The sequence below is a fragment of the Ranitomeya variabilis genome, chromosome 4 (genome assembly GCF_051348905.1).
Source record: "Ranitomeya variabilis isolate aRanVar5 chromosome 4, aRanVar5.hap1, whole genome shotgun sequence".
In the NCBI taxonomy this organism is placed as follows: domain Eukaryota; kingdom Metazoa; phylum Chordata; class Amphibia; order Anura; family Dendrobatidae; genus Ranitomeya; species Ranitomeya variabilis.
Genome location: NC_135235.1, coordinates 571,881,197 through 571,900,027, shown reverse-complemented (window position 1 = coordinate 571,900,027; position 18,831 = coordinate 571,881,197). Strand labels below are relative to the sequence as shown.

Here is an 18,831-nt window from a genome sequence, read left to right as displayed (position 1 = left end):
GCGCAGTTTGTTATGTCTAAAAAAAACTACAGCCTGGGCCAAATATTATCTAAAAGGAGGCAAACCCCTTTAAACTACTGAAATGTTATTTATTATTCACATATTAGCTTTAGGTCATTGTAGGAAAGCAGGATGTAAAATCCTGGATTGCAGATATGTGTCACCGAGGTGGCTGGCCTCAGTGGTGTAAGTCACGGAAGAATGTGCACCAGTAACAACAGGTTACTGAAAGGATTTTTTAGCTTTAGGTTCAGGATTTAGAAGTGACCAAAGGAGAATGGGTGGGAAAAGTCATTCCTTTGCACTCCATCTCAGGGTTTGCTTGTCTAATAACAGGCAGCTGAGCTTGAATCTCTACACCATGTATAGAAGTAATGCTGGAATTACAGTATTACTATATGTATCCCAGTCCACAACAAGAATAAGCTAATAATAATAAAAAAATAAATAAATTAGCAGCACATCTTGGCCACTTCCACAGCAGAATGTGGATTTTTGCCTGAAGCTTACAATCTACTCCATTACTAGCTTTACGGGCTAAACATTTCTCAGGAAGTTATGTCACCATGTTTGGGCCAGATAAGTGCTCAATAATAACCTGTGTAGTAGTAATAGGTTTATATTATATCCCAGTGACTACGATGGACCTGAAGCAAGAAAGGAAAATATACAGTATATTGATGACTTAAATCTGAAGGTTACTTGTTAGGTTGAGTAACTGATTTAATATGAGACATGATTTACACAAGATAAACCTTGGATTAATGGTCATTTAATCAACAAGCTGATTTTAATAGTGTCAGACAGTGTAAAACCCAGAACTGCAAACTTCACATTGGGATATATAGTAATTCACTGACTCGACAAAGCTGTGTGGGCCCGAAGAGCAAAACACTGACAGATAAAAGCCAGAACAATATGTTATTCTAATTAAAACATGGCTGCATTTAATATTCCTGACTTCTGCCAACCGTCTCAGAGGAAATAAAATCTCGATTTGATTAGAAAATAGGAAAGCACTTTCTTTAATAAAAGAGACTGTGCTCACAAAGAAACATACAGACTCCTATATTACTGATTAAAAAAAATAATATGGTTAGCTGAGCTCTTTGTGTCTAGAATTACAGATCTATCGTTCGTCTGGCGCTCACTGTATGCAATGGACAAAAAATTATTTTTTTTGTTAGCAAATTTGCTTCAAATATAAATCAGATGTCACATTATAACTAAAATGACAGCGGTGTCCTGAGAGGTCCATAAAGCGACCATTCAGATCAATAATTACTGCCTTCCAAATCTTACCGAGATGCAATTCAAGGAACAATGTGAGCTTCAAAGTGGTATCCAGCCATCGACATTTATAGTGAACCCATCTTATACTTCATAAATGGGTCCATACCAAAACCCAAACTCAGCAATCCAGTGTGTCTGGTAGCATCCATGAGAGGGAAGGAAACAAGAGCAAGCAGAGCAAGAGAGTTACTCTCTCCCTCAAAATCAGCGGCACTCTGTCCATCAAAACTTAGCCCTTCATGCTGAGCTATCTTTTTTTTGCCATGTTTGCTAGCATCCACGATAGAGATTCCAATGCAGATGTGAATCTAGCATAAAGCCGGCCAATCGGTTGATTGCCATCTTAGCTTCCATACACAGGAGAGCTCTCTTGGCCGAATATGTCGATCGGTGGCTTATCTCTAAAGGTGCTTTCATATTTTGTTCTGTGTCCCCGCCAAGGCATACATCCAAAATCCTCTGAAAAATGGGGTCCGGAGGTATGTGCTGATGGGGACCACAGACTGTAATGGTGACGGCCTAGCGATCATGCGCTTTTCCATGCTTCTTTTTCGGTAGTGTACGCCACAGGGGCAGACACCCAGACACCATCTACTATGACTGAGTCGCCACCTCTTGTAGGTGTACACTCCTGAAAATGGTGCACGTCAGAGCACACATTCGCTCTGCCATCACCATTACAGGCTACGGACCCGCAGGTACATACGTCTGGACCCGGATTTGCAGGGGATTTGGGATGTATGCCCCGCCCGGACCCAATAACACAATGTGTACGCACCCTAAGAGAACAATGTGATCGGCAGTCCAAAATCAGCAATGCGCGATCAACATCTCTCCCAATCATCAGTTGGACGACAATGGCTGTTATGATCCGGTGACTTTGGAGCCGCATGATCTTTCTCTGGAGTAGGTGGAAACTGTACTGACCGCAAAACCTGAACTAACACCGCAACTAGAAGTAGCCGTGGGGTGTGCCTAACAAACCCTAGACACCTCGACACAGCCGGAGGACTAAACACCCCTATAGATAGAAATAGGAATACTACCTTGCCTCAGAGCAGAACCCCAAAGGATAGGCAGCCCCCCAGGAATATTGACTGTGAGTAGGAGAGGAAAGACACACGCAGGCAGAAAACAGGATTCAGCAAAAGAGGCCACTCTAGCTAAATAGGGAAAGATAGGACAGAATACTAAGCGGTCAGTATTAAAACCCTTCCAAAAATATCCACAGCAGATAATACAAAAAGTTCCACAATCTAACTAAAGACATGGAATGTATATCTGCCACTCCAGAGAATCCAACAAGACTGAGAAAATACTGACACAATCTAAGCTGGACAAAAAACACTGAATAGCACAGAATTATTAAGCACACAGCATGTGTGCCACAGAAACAAAACCAGACACTTATCTTTGCTGATTTGGCAGAAGGCAGAAGAACCAAACCAGGACCAAAACCTCCCAACAACCATGGACAACTGGCAAGGACTAATGAATCCTGCACGCCTAAATACCCCAGTCAGAACTGCAATCAGCAGATACACCTGACCAGGACTGCAACTCAGGGGCAACTGCATTACCACCTACAACCACTGGAGGGAGCCCAAAAGCAGAATTCACAACAAATGCCATAAACATTAGACCGTAAGCCAAGCCCATCAATACCATCGAGTTCAGACGACTTTAGTCTAATGTGTATGGGGATCCTTAAATGTCCAAAAAACATAACGGGGAAAGGTGCTCATATCTTCAAGCACTGTTTTTTCAGGGCCAACCTCTACTTCCAGTATATCCCTCTATTGGAAGTCTGACACTAATTTGCATTATTAGAATGTTTGCTCTATATATATGTGTGTGTGCGTGTGTGCGTGTGTGTGTGTGTGTATACACACAGACACACACACAAACACATATATATGTAATCTTGCGTTTCACTGCCTTTGGTAATGACTTTCCTCCTGGCCGTCTGAAGTAGATAGAAAATGAAATGATTGAACCTTGGTTCATTGATACAAACAGTGTGTGCGCACTCATTTACTACAGCCGGCTTGCCAGGCAGCATGCAGCAGTTTACATGATAAAAGTCTTTATTAATCATTACCTCAGTGATAAAATCTCCGATATCTCCGGGATGTGGAATGACAGGCCTTATTGGGTATTGTGGCTCTGCACCGACAGGCCTCTCGTCCACTCGTCTGACACCTGCCACTTTGTTCAAAACGTGATCGAGCGTCTCAGGCTGTTGCAACTGACTTAAATCATAGTCCTGGTGGGAAAACAAAGTGTTGGCAGGAGGAAAAGCAGCTGTTTCCATTGCACCAAATTGCTTAAAGAGTTTTGAATGAATCTCTTCGAGCGGCTGCAGCAGTGGTCTGGCAGAGCTGGGTGCCGGCTAACTGAAGTCCCCTGCAGATTGTTTTTCCTTCTAGCTCTGAGTTTTTCTCACTGTTCTCAAACACGCTCACCTCTTGTGTTACTACAGAATATGTGTGAAGTGTTGATATTGACTTATAGGATTGCTGCTTTTACTAGGTGGCACAAGAGACACAGTTCACTTTTTTCTGTGAAGAGCATTTTTGCATACTCTCTTCTAAGGGAGTATTGCAAGGCCTATAAGTCTCCTTGCACCAACTTGGCATTTTCTGTAAATAGAAACGTTACTCTTTACCTTGAAGGCCTCTCACCCAACCAGTCACTTTACACTGACAAGGGTCAAGAATCCTGAAATTATGTGCAAATAGAGATTTTTTTTCATTTTGTAGATAATTCTGGTTTGGCTTTCTACTTTAAAACATGTGGCAAGCTTCTTTCAAGGATCAATAATTACTGTTACCTCCAATAAGTGGCATTAGAGACCATATTCTCTTTCTCTGTGAAGAGGCTATTTGCAGATTTTTTTTTTCCCCAGAGAGCATTGCATAGTCTATAATTTGTCCTACGCCAGCTTGGAGGTCTCAAGAAAGCGAGATTTTACCCTTTATGGTGTATTAATACTAGCGGATTACTGTGAATGGGCATTCCTAGAGCCATAATCGGTCAATGTAATCAGGCTGCAAATCACCAGAAGAACAAGCAAAATGCTCGTTTGTCAGGTGAAATTATTTTTGAGCTTACTTAAAAATCATCATTCTCGGCAGCACATTATCCTATGTAAACAGAACTTGTGCTCCCGAGAACTACAGTCTATGCACACAGAACAAATTATGATTAATGAGGAGTGTTGGAAGTGTGGATGGCCTGTCTAAATGGGCTATTAAATAAAAAATGTTCGGCGGTAGTTAAAACGCCACAAGTTGGCCTGTGTGCGCAAGCATCCCATCTCCAAGATCCTATCGCAATATGGTGTAATAACAATAATATTAGCAAATACCCCCCAGTTAGAAATGTAGTATAGTTCTCCTGTTAGTCTATGTTGCTTACCCCATGTACAGGGCATTGTAGTAGCTTAGATATTCATAGGTATCACCACTCATATAGTGAGAGCTGTTATTGGTAGTAACCATGGATACCTAAGCTACTGCAATGCCCTGCACATGGGGTAAGCGAATAGTGAAGAGTGAATCAGAAGAACAATAATACATTTCTAATTGGAGTTATTTGCTAACATTATTATTATTACACCTACTATAGTAGTGGGATACAATATTGGAAATGGGAATACCTCTTTAAACTCTCTGATGTCTGTCATTCCGACAACCAGTCTCTCACTTTGCATGGACAAGAACCCTGAAACAGCCATCTGTAAATGGAGAGCTGTTCCTTTTGTAGAAGATTCTGGTCCGGATTTCTAGCCTGAGTCATCTGTGGACAACCTGTTATGTCGCTCTACTGCCTATCCCTGTGACTGAGGTGCAGTGTCCATGCTCACAGGTATTACCTGGTCTTCCTCTCCACCGCCCTCCTCGTCATACTTCAGGATGTTGTCCCTGACGTCATCTTCTGGGTCGATCAGCAGCTGCTTTGTATGTCGTTCTTTTTCTCTGCGCTTCATCCACATGACAAACAGGAGAACCATAGCTGAAAGAATGACAGAAGAAGGATATTGGTTCCATTTATTTCCTGATACTAAATTGCAGTGGTCTGATCAGTCTAGTAGAAAAAGAGGAATAAGTCTTCTACAGTCTGGTAATATGTATGAACCAGACCCAGAAATGGCACTGACTTCTGACAACGTTAGAATGCATTATACACATCAATTTTAACCCTTTATTGACCAGAGATATTTTTACTTTGTTTTCGTTTTTCGCTCCCCTTCTTCCCAGAGCCATAACTTTTTTATTTTTCTTTCAATATGGCCATGTGAGGGTTCGTTTTTTTGCGGGACAAGTTGTACTTTTGATCATTTTTGGTGGGACGAGTTGTACTTTTGAACTACACCATTGGTTTTCCCATATTCTGTAATGTAAAACAGGAAACAAATTCCAAGTGCGGTGAAATTGCAAAAAAAGTGCAATTCCACAGTTGTTTTTTTGTTTTACTTTTTTACTAGGTTCACTAAATGCTAAAACTGACCTCCCATTATGATTCTCCAGGTCATTACGAGTTCATAGACACCAAACATGTCTAGGTTCTATTTTATCTAAGTGGTGAAAAAAAATTCCAAAATTTTTAAAAAAATAAGTAAATAAATTCTGGTGTTTTAAAGCGAACCTGTCACCCCCAAAATCGATGGTGAGATAAGCTCACCGTCATCAGGAGCTTATCTACAGCATTCTGTAATGCTGTAGATAAGCTGCCGATGTTACCTGAAAGGAGAAAAAGATGTTAGATTATACTCACCCAGGGGCGGTCCCGCTGCGGTCCGGTCCGATGGGCGTCTCAGGTCCGGTACAGCGCCTCCCATCTTCATTCCATGACGTCCTCTTCTGGTCTTCGCGCCGCTGCTTCAGCACAGGCGTACTTTGTCTGCCCTATTGAGGGCAGAGCTAAGTACTGCAGTGCCGGTAAGGTCAGAGAGGCCCAGCGCACTGCAGTACTTTGCTCTGCCCTCAACAGGGTAGACAAAGTACGCCTGTGCTGAAGCAGCGGCGCGAAGACCAGAAGAGGACGTCATGGAATGAAGATAGGAGGCGCCGGAGCGGACCGGAGACACCCATTTGACCACGGACCGCAGTGGGACCGCCCAGGTGAGTATAATGTAACCTCTTTTTCTCCTTTTTCAGGTAACATCAGTGGCTTATCTACAGCATTACAGAATGCTGTAGATAAGCCCCTGATGACGGTGAGCTTACCTCACCATCGATTTTGGGGGTGACAGGTTCCCTTTAACCTTTTTTCTTGTTACGTCTTTTAGCGATCGGCTTAATTATTTTTTAATATTGACAGATCGGGCGATTTTGAATGCAGAGACACCAAATGTGTGTATGTTTGATATTTTTTATTTTGAATGAGGCATTCTTTCAGCATGCTTCAATAGTCTCCATGGGAGATTAGAAGCTGTCATATCCCGATCAGCTCTGCTACATACAGGTGATGATCAGATCACCTGTATGTAGCAGAATTGTTGACTTGCTATGAGCATCCGATGGCGCTCCTAGCAATCTGGCAGTGAAAACCATAGAGGTCTGCTGGAGACCTCTGGTTGTCATGCCAACCCATCGGCGACCCGCGGTCATGTGACACGGGCGCCGATGGGCGGGATTTCCGGTGCGATTGCTGGAAGCGTGTATTAAGTGCCGCTGTCACATTTGATGTCATTTAACGGGTTAACAGCCATGGGTGGATTGCAATTCCACCTACGACTGCTAGAGGCATATGTCAGCTGTTCAAAACATGTGCCAGAAAAGATGTGGGCTCAGTGTCGGAGCCCACATCAAAGGGAGGGTGTCCGACATCAGCATACTATTAAACAATTCAAAATAAATACTGATAAATTATTTTTTTTAATCTGCTTTTATTTACTTTCTCTTTTTTTCTTTTTCAGTTTTCTGTGCATGATAGAGATGTGCTTAGTAGTCCCATTTACGAACAATAATCTGGAGGTGTTCACTGACTTCTTTGTGAGAGTGTGGTGGGCATATTCGGCGATCTGTGCAAAGGTCACTGTGCAGAACGGGGGAGAAGGTAGCTGAAACATCATCTATTGTGAATAGTAAATCATGTTATACTGCCTGTGATGATAATAAAATGACTGCTGAGAAGTTACACCTTGTATATACTTCAGCATACTATAGAGCTGCACTCAATTACTGGAGGTGTCACATACATTACATTACCGATACTGAAAATCCTGTATTATACCTCAGAGCTGCACTCACTATTTTGCTCGTGGAGTCACTGTACTGTATACATATGCAGCACCCCAGAGTCCTGGTCGTTGCAGTACTGTGGCTCCGCCGCTAAGGGGGGCTATGGTACGTCTGATGGCACTGAAGGAGTTCATCTGACCAGGTATCACATACACCAATACATTTCACAGTCTGGCCTCCAGGGGGAGCTAAGGGTACTATTCATTAGGCCACTCCTCACAGTCTGGTAAAACTGGGGGTTAGGCAGGAAGTTAGAGAGAACGCTGACTGGGTTGGAACCAGGCAACACCTTGTGGCAGAGGGTGTTGTAGGGGAAGATTCGGTAGGGTCCCTGTCAGGGGTGGGATCCTGACAGAGGCCTGGCAATCAGAGAGAACATTACGGGACCGCGCCTGCACTTCATAGCGGCGGTGCCCTAAGAAAGGACAAGAAGCGAGATTTATTGTGCTGAGTGAGAAACGAGATCAACGCAACAGGGAGAAATACCAGTAGGAGTCGTGCTGTTAGACCGAGGCAACATCCTACTGAGGCGTAAATAACCGGTGGCCGGAACGCCGAGGAAGTACAGAGCTCTAGGCATTACTTCAAACCAACGGCAGGACAGAGAGCTATAGGCTGGCTGTCTCACCTACATCACCTACGCAGACATAGGGGGCAACCTTTGGAGAGGGGCGAATCTAGGGTCCCGGAAGAGCTCCGAGCCTTCCCGTCATACGGGTGCGTCCTACCATAAGATCTGGGGGACGAGAATAAGAAGAACATCAGAATTGAGTTGTTGTGAGGGAACACGAGGAACAGACACAACAGTTGTGGGGACTATCCCGTAAGCACAGCAGGGGAGGACCACAACACACAAGCGCTAGAAGGAAGGCACCGATTTCCACCTGCAACGGGAACTCTGGAGGTGCCATCGGACCGGCCGGACTTGCGCAGCCCGGTTAACCGTATTCCGGACTGAGGACCCAGAAGCCTTCAGTAAAGAGGTAAAGAGACTGCAACCTTGTGTCCTCGTTATTAACTGCGACCGGCACTACACCGCACCACTACCACCATCCACATCCAGGGCCGCCATCAGGGCATGACAGCCATGACTGGCGTATGGGGCCCGGTGAGCAGAGGGGGCCCGCATCGGGCCCCGTCTAATCTGCTCACCGGGCCCCCCCCTGCCGGCGCTGCGGGCCCCCCACCTGCCGGCGCTGCGGGCCCCCCCCCTGCCGGCGCTGCGGGACACTATTGACGTGCGGGCCCGTGCCCGCACGTCAATAGTTAACAGCCGCCGGCCGCCGCCAGCCAGTCGGAGGCTGGCAGCTGACTTCAGCGGCCGCAGTGCGCAGTCGCACTTCGCCGGCGTCTGACGTCATTGTCAGCCGCCGGCGAGTGCGTCCTTCACCTGCGGCTGCGTGGAGGAAGTGAGGTTCCCCGCCGCAGGAGCATGGCAAGGTAAGAACTCGGCTTTTTTTTTTTTCAGAGCGGCGATCCCAGGGGAGTGGGGCCCGGGGCAGAACGCTGGACATGCTGGGGCAGAAAGCTGGACACGGGCAGTATGCTGGACACAGGGGCAGAGATGCTGGACACAGGGGGCAGAGATGCTGGACACAGTGGCAGAGATGCTGGACACAGGGGGCAGAGATGCTGGACACAGTGGCAGAGATGCTGGACACAGGGGGCAGAGATGCTGGACACAGTGGCAGAGATGCTGGACACAGGGGGCAGAGATGCTGGACACAGGGGCAGAGATGCTGGACACAGGGGGCAGAGATGCTGGACACAGGGGGCAGAGATGCTGGACACAGGGGGCAGAGATGCTGGACACGGGGCAGAGATGCTGGACACAGTGGCAGAGATGCTGGACACAGGGGGCAGAGATGCTGGACACAGGGGGCAGAGATGCTGGACACAGGGGGCAGAGATGCTGGACACAAGGGGCAGAGATGCTGGACACGGGCAGAGATGCTGGACACAGGGGGCAGTATGCTGGACAAGGGGGCAGAATGCTGGACACAGGGGGCAGAATGCTGGACACAGGGGGCAGAATGCTGGACACAGGGGGCAGAATGCTGGACAAAGGGGCAGTATGCTGGACAAAGGGGCAGAGATGCTGGACACGGGGCAGAATGCTGGACACAGGCAGTATGCTGGACGAAGGGGCAGAGATGCTGGACACGGGGCAGAATGCTGGACAAAGGGGCAGTATGCTGGACAAAGGGGCAGAGATGCTGGACACGGGGCAGAGATGCTGGACAAAGGGGCAGTATGCTGGACAAAGGGGCAGAGATGCTGGACACAGGGGGCAGTATGCTGGACAAAGGGGCAGTATGCTGGACAAAGGGGCAGAGATGCTGGACAAAGGGGCAGAGATGCTGGACACAGGGGGCAGTATGCTGGACACGGGGCAGAATGCTGGACACAGGGGGCAGAGATGCTGGACACAGGGGCAGAATGCTGGACACGGGGCAGAGATGCTGGACACAGGGGCAGAGATGCTGGACAAAGGGGCAGAATGCTGGACAAAGGGGCAGTATGCTGGACAAAGGGGGAAGAGATGCTGTACACGGGGCAGAGATGCTGGACACAGGGGCAGAGATGCTGGACACAGGGGCAGAGATGCTGGACACGGGCAGTATGCTGGATAAAGGGGCAGTATGCTGGACACAGGGGCAGAGATGCTGGAAACAGGGGCAGTATGCTGGACAAAGGGGCAGAGATGCTGGACACGGGGCAGAATGCTGGACAAAGGGGCAGAGATGCTGGAAACAGGGGCAGTATGCTGGACACAGGGGGCAGAGATGCTGGACACAGGGGCAGTATGCTGGACACGGGCAGTATGCTGGACACAGGGGCAGAGATGCTGGACAAAGGGGCAGAGATGCTGGACACAGGGGTAGTATGCTGGACACAGGGGCAGAGATGCTGGACACGGGCAGTATGCTGGACACGGGGGCAGAGATGCTGGACACGGGCAGTATGCTGGACAAAGGGGCAGTATGCTGGACAAAGGGGCAGTATGCTGGACAAAGGGGCAGAGATGCTGGACATGGGGCAGAATGCTGGACACAGGGGCATTATGCTGGACACAGGGGGCATTATGCTGGACACAGGGGCAGAGATGCTGGACACAGGGGCAGAGATGCTGGACACAGGGGCAGAGATGCTGGACACAGGGGGCAGAGATCCTGGACACAGGGGGCAGTATGCTGGACACAGGGGGCAGAGATGCTGGACACAGGGGCAGTATGCTGGACACAGGGGCAGTATGCTGGACACAGGGGCTGAGATGCTGGACACAGGGGCTGAGATGCTGGACACAGGGGCTGAGATGCTGGATACGGGCTATGAATGATGCTGGACACAGGGGCTATGAATGATGCTGGACACAGGGGCTATGATGCTGGACACAGGGGCAGAATGGAGATATGGGGTATGATGAAAGACATGGGGGCATGACTGGAGACACTGGGGGCAGAATTGGAGACAGGTTGTGCAGGATCATGGGGCAGGATGGATACGATGGAGACAGATGGGGCAGGATGGGGAGATCATATGGTGCAGAAAGGATACTCATGAGGGCAGGATGGGAGAACATATGGCTGATGCCAGGAATGAGACACACGGGGGCCAGGATGGGGAATATTATTACCATAGGGACTAATTAAGGGATATTATTACTGCAGTGATGTATTTATTTTTTGAGGACAGTGTTTGAAATGAGGGGGCGGTCCTGTTACTGTGTAGAGTGACACTATGTCGCCTCTTTTTCTTTATGCGGTGTAATGTAGAAGTTGGGAAAAATTAAGTAATGTGTTCTACAAGCGGAGCTCGAGATAACTGTGTTATTTCCTGCAGAAACGAGTCCTGGCTGGAAGACATGATGGCGGTCTGTGCTGGATGAAAGATGAAGGACTTCACATAGAGACGTCACTGGTGAGTCAGTGTTACCTATACACTGACACTATACACTGTATACTATATACAGAGCTCCTGTGTATAATTTCACTAGTGATCACTGTATTATCTGTACACAGACACTGCATACTAAGTAGAGATCTCCTGTGTATAATGGCACTTATGGTGATAGTGTGGTGCTTTTTTTTTATTACTGATCAGAATTGTAGTATTCAGTCACTATGTGGTGGTAATATGTGGTCTGGACATGGTGTTGCGGTATTTGTCCCTTGTATGTGATATTATTCGATCACTGTGGTGGTAATATGCGGTCTGGTCATGGTGTAGCGGTATTTGTTCTATGTATGTGATATTATTCGATCACTGTGGTGGTAATATGTCATCTGGTCATGGTGTAGCGGTATTTGTTCTTTGTATGTGATATTATTCGATCACTGTGGTGGTAATATGTCATCTTGTCATGGTGTAGCGGTATTTGTTCTTTTTATGTGATATTATTGGTCATTTTAAAAATTGAAAAATAAATAAAAATATACCTAAATTGTTTTGCATATTTTAACAAATATTTAATAGGTTACAGCAGAGTAGTGCCCGGCCAAAAGAGTCTACCGTGTTATGGTGGCGGCTTACAAAAGCTGCCGGCTATATGTGTGATCTGGTGATGGGAACTGTTAGGGTATGTGTCCACGTTAAGTAAACGCTGCGTGTTTGACGCTGTGTGGGTGGGGCCACAGCGTCAAACACGCAGCGTCCAGATGTTCCAGCATAGTGAAGGGGATTTTAGGAAATCTCGTCTCCACTATGCGTGGTAACACGCACCCGTCGGCCCTGCGACTCCGGACATGCGGTGCTTCTTTTAAGATCGCAGCATGTCCGTGTTCCTTGCGGCAGCTGCGACGCCGCAAGCTATAACACAGGGCCCTATGTGTGGGGTGCGATGATCCCAGATGTGTGCAATGAACACATCTGGCATCATCGCGTCACAGTAGGGGGCGGGGCTTAGCGCCGAGCGGGTTTGCCGCTCTGACGAAACCGCTGGCCATCCTGAAGGTGGACACGTACCCTCAATGTGTGATTGGTGAGAAGTGGAGTTTTTCCAAGAGAGAGCGGTGGGACTGTGGACAGTTCGAGGGGTGGAGCATGGAGGCGGGGCTGGGGTGGAGCCTGGGTGGAGTCTCAAGGGGGCCCCGAAAATTTTGCCAGTATGGGGCCCCGAAATTTCTAGTGGCAGCCCTGTCCACATCTATTACTGTACGCCCCTCAGCAGGGTCACGGACCGGGTCTAGCCACCGTGACAACCCCAGAGCAGAGACTCAGAGGCCCGGTACCGGGTACCCCTCGGCCCTGCGGCAGTGGGGGCGCTGCACATACATTATGTTACTTATCCTGAACTGATCCTGAGTTACATCCTGTATTATACTCCAGAGCTGCACTCACTATTCTGCTGGTGCAGTCACTGTGTACATACATTACATTACTTATCCTGTACTGATCCTGAGTTACATCCTGTATTATACTCCAGAGCTGCACTCACTATTCTGCTGGGGGTGTCACTATTACATAAATTACATTGCTTATCCCGTACTGATCATAAGATATATCCTTTATTATACCCCAGAGCTGTGCTCACTATTCTGTTCACATATTTTTACATACCCTCCACTCACAATGGGTTACAACCCACATTATACTCGAGCAATGCATTTATTGATAGAATTTTCTAATATTTATGCTTTTCAATGTCTATAAAGCATTTTCACATCAGACACCACAGTTTGCTCCCTCAGCCCAGCTCAGCTAAACTGTCAGGGTATGTGTGAGGACACAGCATTGTATCTTAATTAACCAGACGTCTATTTTCAGCAAGCCAAGAAGAATACACTGTTATCTATATGTTGACTTGAATTTATGTGTTTCTTTCTGGTTGTTCAAAAAAACAGACTTTTGCTTGTGTAAACCTATAATATTGTTTTGTAAGTTGACATCTGATGTAACATACTGTGCTGTTGTCCTGGATAACTGGTAATGTTTGCTGATATGCGAATTACGCATTGACCAGGCCAGCTAGAGCCATTCTTCCTCTTATCTATGAATGCTGGATTGAAAGACACTTCTTAACGATAAAAAGAGGTTATATGCCTCTGTATGGAGAGAGAGACAGCTAGAGATTCAGCCAAGACATACAGGTATCAAAACATTCAGAGTGTCTCTATAGGACAGCAGCCAAGGCATCATGGCTCCATCACAATGGATACAGATTTGCCTTTCTACAGGATGCCAGATTAAGGGACCACGGCCCCGGCTGCAAGAATACAAATCTGCTCTATTGACCATCGCGAATCCATGGATACGTTTGGAGAAAGCCAGGACTGGGACCTGCCGGTTATCTGGCTCCTTGGAGATGTTCGGAGAAGCCAGATTGTGACCCTCCAGTCACCTGGCCTTTTACTTGAATGGACTGTCATCTTCCTAAGCTTGTGGTTACCTCTTCTCTGTGTTCGTGCCACAGGTGGGGTAGTCGGCCCTGGAAGCTGAAAAAAAGTTGTGACCCTGCGGTCAAATGGCCTTGTACCTCAATGGACTGTCATCTTCCTAAGCTTGTGGTTACCTCCTCTCTGTTTGCTTGCCACAGGTGGGTTAGTTGACCCTGGAAGCTCTGAAGTAACAGCTACTCTTATCTCGGCAAGTCAGCGGAAGAGTGAGACTCTAAGGTGCACCATCTTGGGGATTTTGTTCGGACTGTTCTATGTATTACTTGCCTGTTCTGTGATTCAATAAAGTATTGCCGCACTGTTTTACCCCCACCCTGTGTTGCCTGAGTAGTATTACACCCACATTAAAAGGAGAGTGGGTGTTCGGTGGGACTATCCCTGGTCCATGCGGTTTTGGCTAGTGGACCAGAGCACCCGCCGACCCCCAAGGGTCTCCACAGTATGTGTATTTTGGAGTGAGATAGTTTTTTTTTTAAAAAAAAAGCTTGATAAATTGCTTCAAAAGCTATACAAAAACTCGTTCTATTCATTTCTATTGAAGACTATGTGCACATTGTTTTTTTGCTGAGATTCCGAAGCAGATACACAAAAGTTTGTTTAGGAAGAGTTGAAGAGTTTCCATTTCATTTCTGCTCCAAGAACTCCTTGAAAAACTTTTTGGGCACACAGACGAAAACTACTTTTCCGTTTACATGTTCAGTGTTTTGAGTTGTTTTATTTTCCGCTTCTGGTTTTGAAAAATGCCTGGAGGGAAAAAAGAAAGTGTGCAAACGCATGTCCTTTGAAGCAGCCTCTGATGTAATCGGCTTCAATCTAGGCATTAGCTATCCAAAAGGCTACAAAAAAACACATCAGCAGAAAATCTGTTCCAAAACATTCAAAAACTCCTCAAAACCACTTAATCAAAAAAACCTTACTTAAGGCTCATTCAGAAGTCTGTGCAAACTGATCCAAGTACCGACCACAAATGGAGGGACTTTCTGCGACTCTCCCAATCTGAGTGTCACACTCATAGAAACACATGAAGCGCTCAAGGCAATTCCGTGCATTACCGGTCCAATCTCTGACTGATTTGCATGAACATCTCAATGAGCCTTTAAGATAAACAGAGGATGTGAGACAAAATACCGCTGGGTTGGTGAGCGCTGCAAGGAAGACAGAGTGTTAAATAAACCATGAAAACTCACCTGTTGGATACTCGTCTCCATGGTAGTGCTCTGCAAGCTTGCAGTATTTTGTCTCACATCCTCATTTCTCGGTCCTGATGCCGAACCGTGCTCAACACAGAATTCGGACTTATGTGCCAAAAGGTCATAGGCTATAATGATGCCGGCAGAGCAAACGTGCCTCTCCTGTGTATCATTTTCTGGCTTACACGCCTGCTGGAGGCAGACTCTCAGACATAGTCTACTACGGCTGACGGGGCCATAGGTTATAATGTTACCAGCAGAGCGAATGTGTTTCTACTGTTCATCATTTTCGGGCTTATACACTTACTAGAGGCAGACACTCAGACATATTCTTCCACGGTCGATGGGGCTATAGGCTATAATGGTGCTGGCAGAGCAGGCGTGCCTCTGCTGTGTATCATTTGCGGGCTTATACACCTACTAGACGCAGACGCAGTCTACTACGGCCAATGGGGGTTGTAGGCTATAATGGGGGTTGTAGGCTATAATGGTGCTGGCAGACTTCTCCTGTGTATCATTTTCGGGCTTATATGCCTACTGGAGGCAGACACTCAGACACAGTCTATTTACAGGTGAAGTGTAATAGCTCACAATCCACCGACGTTACCCGTGGTCCACCTACACTAGGAGTGCTTTTTCTTTTCTAGTTTTAGATAAACTGAGCGCTGCAGTTTGTATAAAGTGGTTTTGTTTCCAGGAGCAGCCATCAGTGGGAATGTAATAGTTTAGCGTGATACCAGTGTGATATCAGCTCAAAAAGCACGAAACCTACGATAAATGTCTGAATATACATGAGTATAATTATAACAATAGGCTGCAGATTGGAAGCATTTCTGTCAGATCATAAAACTACTCTGTATAAAACAAAACAAAAATTCCTACAGCAGAAAAACAAGTAAATCAGTAAAAGCTTTTATAGGATCTGAGCAACAGCTGACGGTGAACGAACCCCTCTCAATTACCCATCAAACGGAATTAACTTCATATGACGCTCGGCTCCCAGATTTTAAACAAACATGAAAGTTAAGCAGATGCAGAAGTAACAGAATGCGGCTCCATGATTGTTCTCTGTTGCACTCCATGCTAATGATCCCCCTTGATTATGGTCACCTTGCTCCTAGGGCTGAGTGATTGGAATAATTTTGGGTGTAAACAGCAACTCGGTGACATTGTGAGCTCTAGCAAGGACAAATGTGCTTCCAGGGCACGTCTGCAGAGGTATGGCCATGTGCCACACGGCAGCCATCAAATCTAGCAGATTTATGGTATAAGTGCTACAGGGAAGCAGAGTAGAGCAGGAGGTGTGCGTTTTTTAAATTTGAGAATTGATCATTGGCGTATGGAGTTCTGTTCGACTACACAGGTCAAAGACAAATGGGGGCAACATTTCCCTAGCAAGGACAACATCTGCTAGGAGTTTGTATGTTCTCCCCATGTTTGTGTGGGTTTCCTCTGGGGTCTCCGGTTTCCTACCACACTCCAAACAACACATAAACCCCCCCCCAAAAAAAAAGACTCCAAGCATATCCCCTTGGATAGGTGATCACTATGTGTCTGATTGCTGGGATTCCCAACAATCACAAGATGAAAACATTGGATCCTGAATGGAGCGGTGGTGAACATGCTCGGGACTGCCGGAAATAGCAGAGCGTTTTATTCTGGAGTCCCATTGACTATGAATGCGCACCTTCACTTCTTTTAGGATTGGGTTGTGTGAGGATGTGGACTGTCTTGCCCAGTCCCTACCCAGAAGACAACTACCGTGTGCATAAGTGTAATGTGAACAGTGATATGAGTTTTAGGCATTCAGCGTGTATGATCCCTACGTTATGTGTTATGGTAATGTGTAGACTAGTGGGGCAAATGCAGAAACCCCATGATAGTGTATAAAGACAAGTGTTTAAAGATAAAAGGAAGCAAGGATTATTAGTAATATACTGTAGAGATAGGAAATAAATAAGGAATAGTTAATGTTAGGTACAGGCCCACAGCTGGGAGGGGAATAGTGTGGGGTTAGGCGTAGTGGAAGGTTTAAGCAAGCTCTTCGTGGAGTCCAAGTGATGTGGGCTGCTATGGCCAACATGGGCCTATCACTCGGGGCAGTGGATTGGCAAACAACTCCTACATGCGGATCTATTTGTCTGGCCTGGGACCTTGAGATTGGCACTGGGGCCATAGGGCACATCGCACCTGCAGGGGAAGATGAACACTGATCTTCAAAAGGTGGAGGACAATGGAATCCGCGTGCACTGACATCGGTGGAGAGGATCCCTAGAGGTAGTGGAGACAGTAGAAAAAGGGATGCTCTATCGGGAACGAGTGCTTTGGCTGAAGATATGTCTGGTATCTGAGGGAAAGACTGTAACCTGTTGTTAGTTATCCCACATGCTCCGCTGTAATGACAGTGAACTGTTCAGGAAAAGTTTGACTCTTGAAAAACACTTGTATCCCCTGGATTGTGTGTGGCGGTTCCTGAAGATGGAAGCCTGGAGTCAGCAGAGGCCTATGGCCCACAAGTGAGTGTGATGCACCCCACACCTAACAGCACACTGGGAATGGGAAACGATTTTTCTGTAGGGTGCCAGAGCGTGCAGGAACTACAGCTTGTCCACGACTACCACCCTCGGGCACCTAACAATTGCACAGCCATGATCTCAGAATTGCTCAAGGTCTCAGCGATGGACCGGAGATAACTTTCATTTACCTCTGAACGAAGAAATCATATGACCTCCTGTAAGTAGGAAATAAATAACGAGCTCACATAGAACAAAAAGATACAAAAATAGGTTTAAGAAATCCCTCTGAGAATAGACTTACCCCAAAGAGCATATGATTGCAGTGTGTCCAACTATTGTACCTGCCAAGTGAGGAGTGGTCCCCTCCTTTTGGGTAGTATGGTTCTTGTGTATACCCATGATTTCGTTTTTTTTTTTCAATATCATGTACTATACCTTCCGACACTCAGTTATTATCACCCCAAGAAGCTGAATGAATAGACAACTATGTAATACATGCTAGGTTTATCAGAATGCTAGTTGTGTTGTTTGAAGAGGTCACTTTAAAAGAAGCACTCCCATTACATTAGCACTGTGTACTTACAATTGCTCATTTTGTCTTTCTACCCATGTTTTTGTCTTTTCCATGACATCACGTGATTAAAATCTGACTAGCTGAATCCTTCTAAGCTCTATGTAGAAACAGGAGGTCAATTTTCCCTGTATGAGTCATGAGTCACTGCAAAAGTCCCTGGCAGGGGGGAGCTGGAGTCTGGAGTTGAAGAGGGGGATATCTCATGCATGAAAAAAAGGACTGTTTCTACACAGATCAGAGAAAAGAAAAGCATTAACAGGGGAGAAAGGTAAAATGGGCAATTGTAAGTACACAGGGCTATATAATATGATTACTGCAATATATTAAGATAAATACTTTTATGGGAGGAGGGCTTCTTTAATTGACTATTGGGATCCCCCTCCACCGAGATAGCATGTAGTGTCTAATACAAAGCAAAGATTGATCGTCCATCATATTACCTATATAACAAATTATATCAAAGATCCTCTTTCCCAGAGAACCCTTGTGTTTTGGCCACCTGAGGCTGAATTAATTTAGAGCTTGATTATCTCAAGATGATACTTCAGAAGATCATCATCACTTCACTTTATCAGTTTACGGTCGGATTTTCTGCTCATGTTTTAATCTTAGGGT

The 18,831-nt window shown here is 46.3% G+C and overlaps 1 protein-coding gene and 1 long non-coding RNA gene across 3 annotated transcripts in view; one reads left to right on the top strand and one right to left on the bottom strand.

Moving 5' to 3' along the window:
* Nucleotides 1–18,831, bottom strand: part of CDH4 (cadherin 4) — a 1,009,876-nt gene that overhangs the window by 9,280 nt on the left and 981,765 nt on the right. For both annotated transcript variants that reach the window (XM_077252850.1, XM_077252851.1), the window contains 2 exons: nucleotides 5,171–5,310; nucleotides 3,395–3,559 (listed from right to left, as the gene is read on the bottom strand). In XM_077252850.1, coding sequence (XP_077108965.1) covers nucleotides 3,395–3,559; nucleotides 5,171–5,310 — 305 coding nt within the window. The remainder of the gene's footprint in view (nucleotides 1–3,394; nucleotides 3,560–5,170; nucleotides 5,311–18,831) is intronic.
* On the top strand, nucleotides 8,786–11,463 carry LOC143765803 (uncharacterized). Its single transcript, XR_013213462.1, has 2 exons — nucleotides 8,786–8,981; nucleotides 11,385–11,463. It is a non-coding gene; the product is annotated as an uncharacterized LOC143765803 (long non-coding RNA).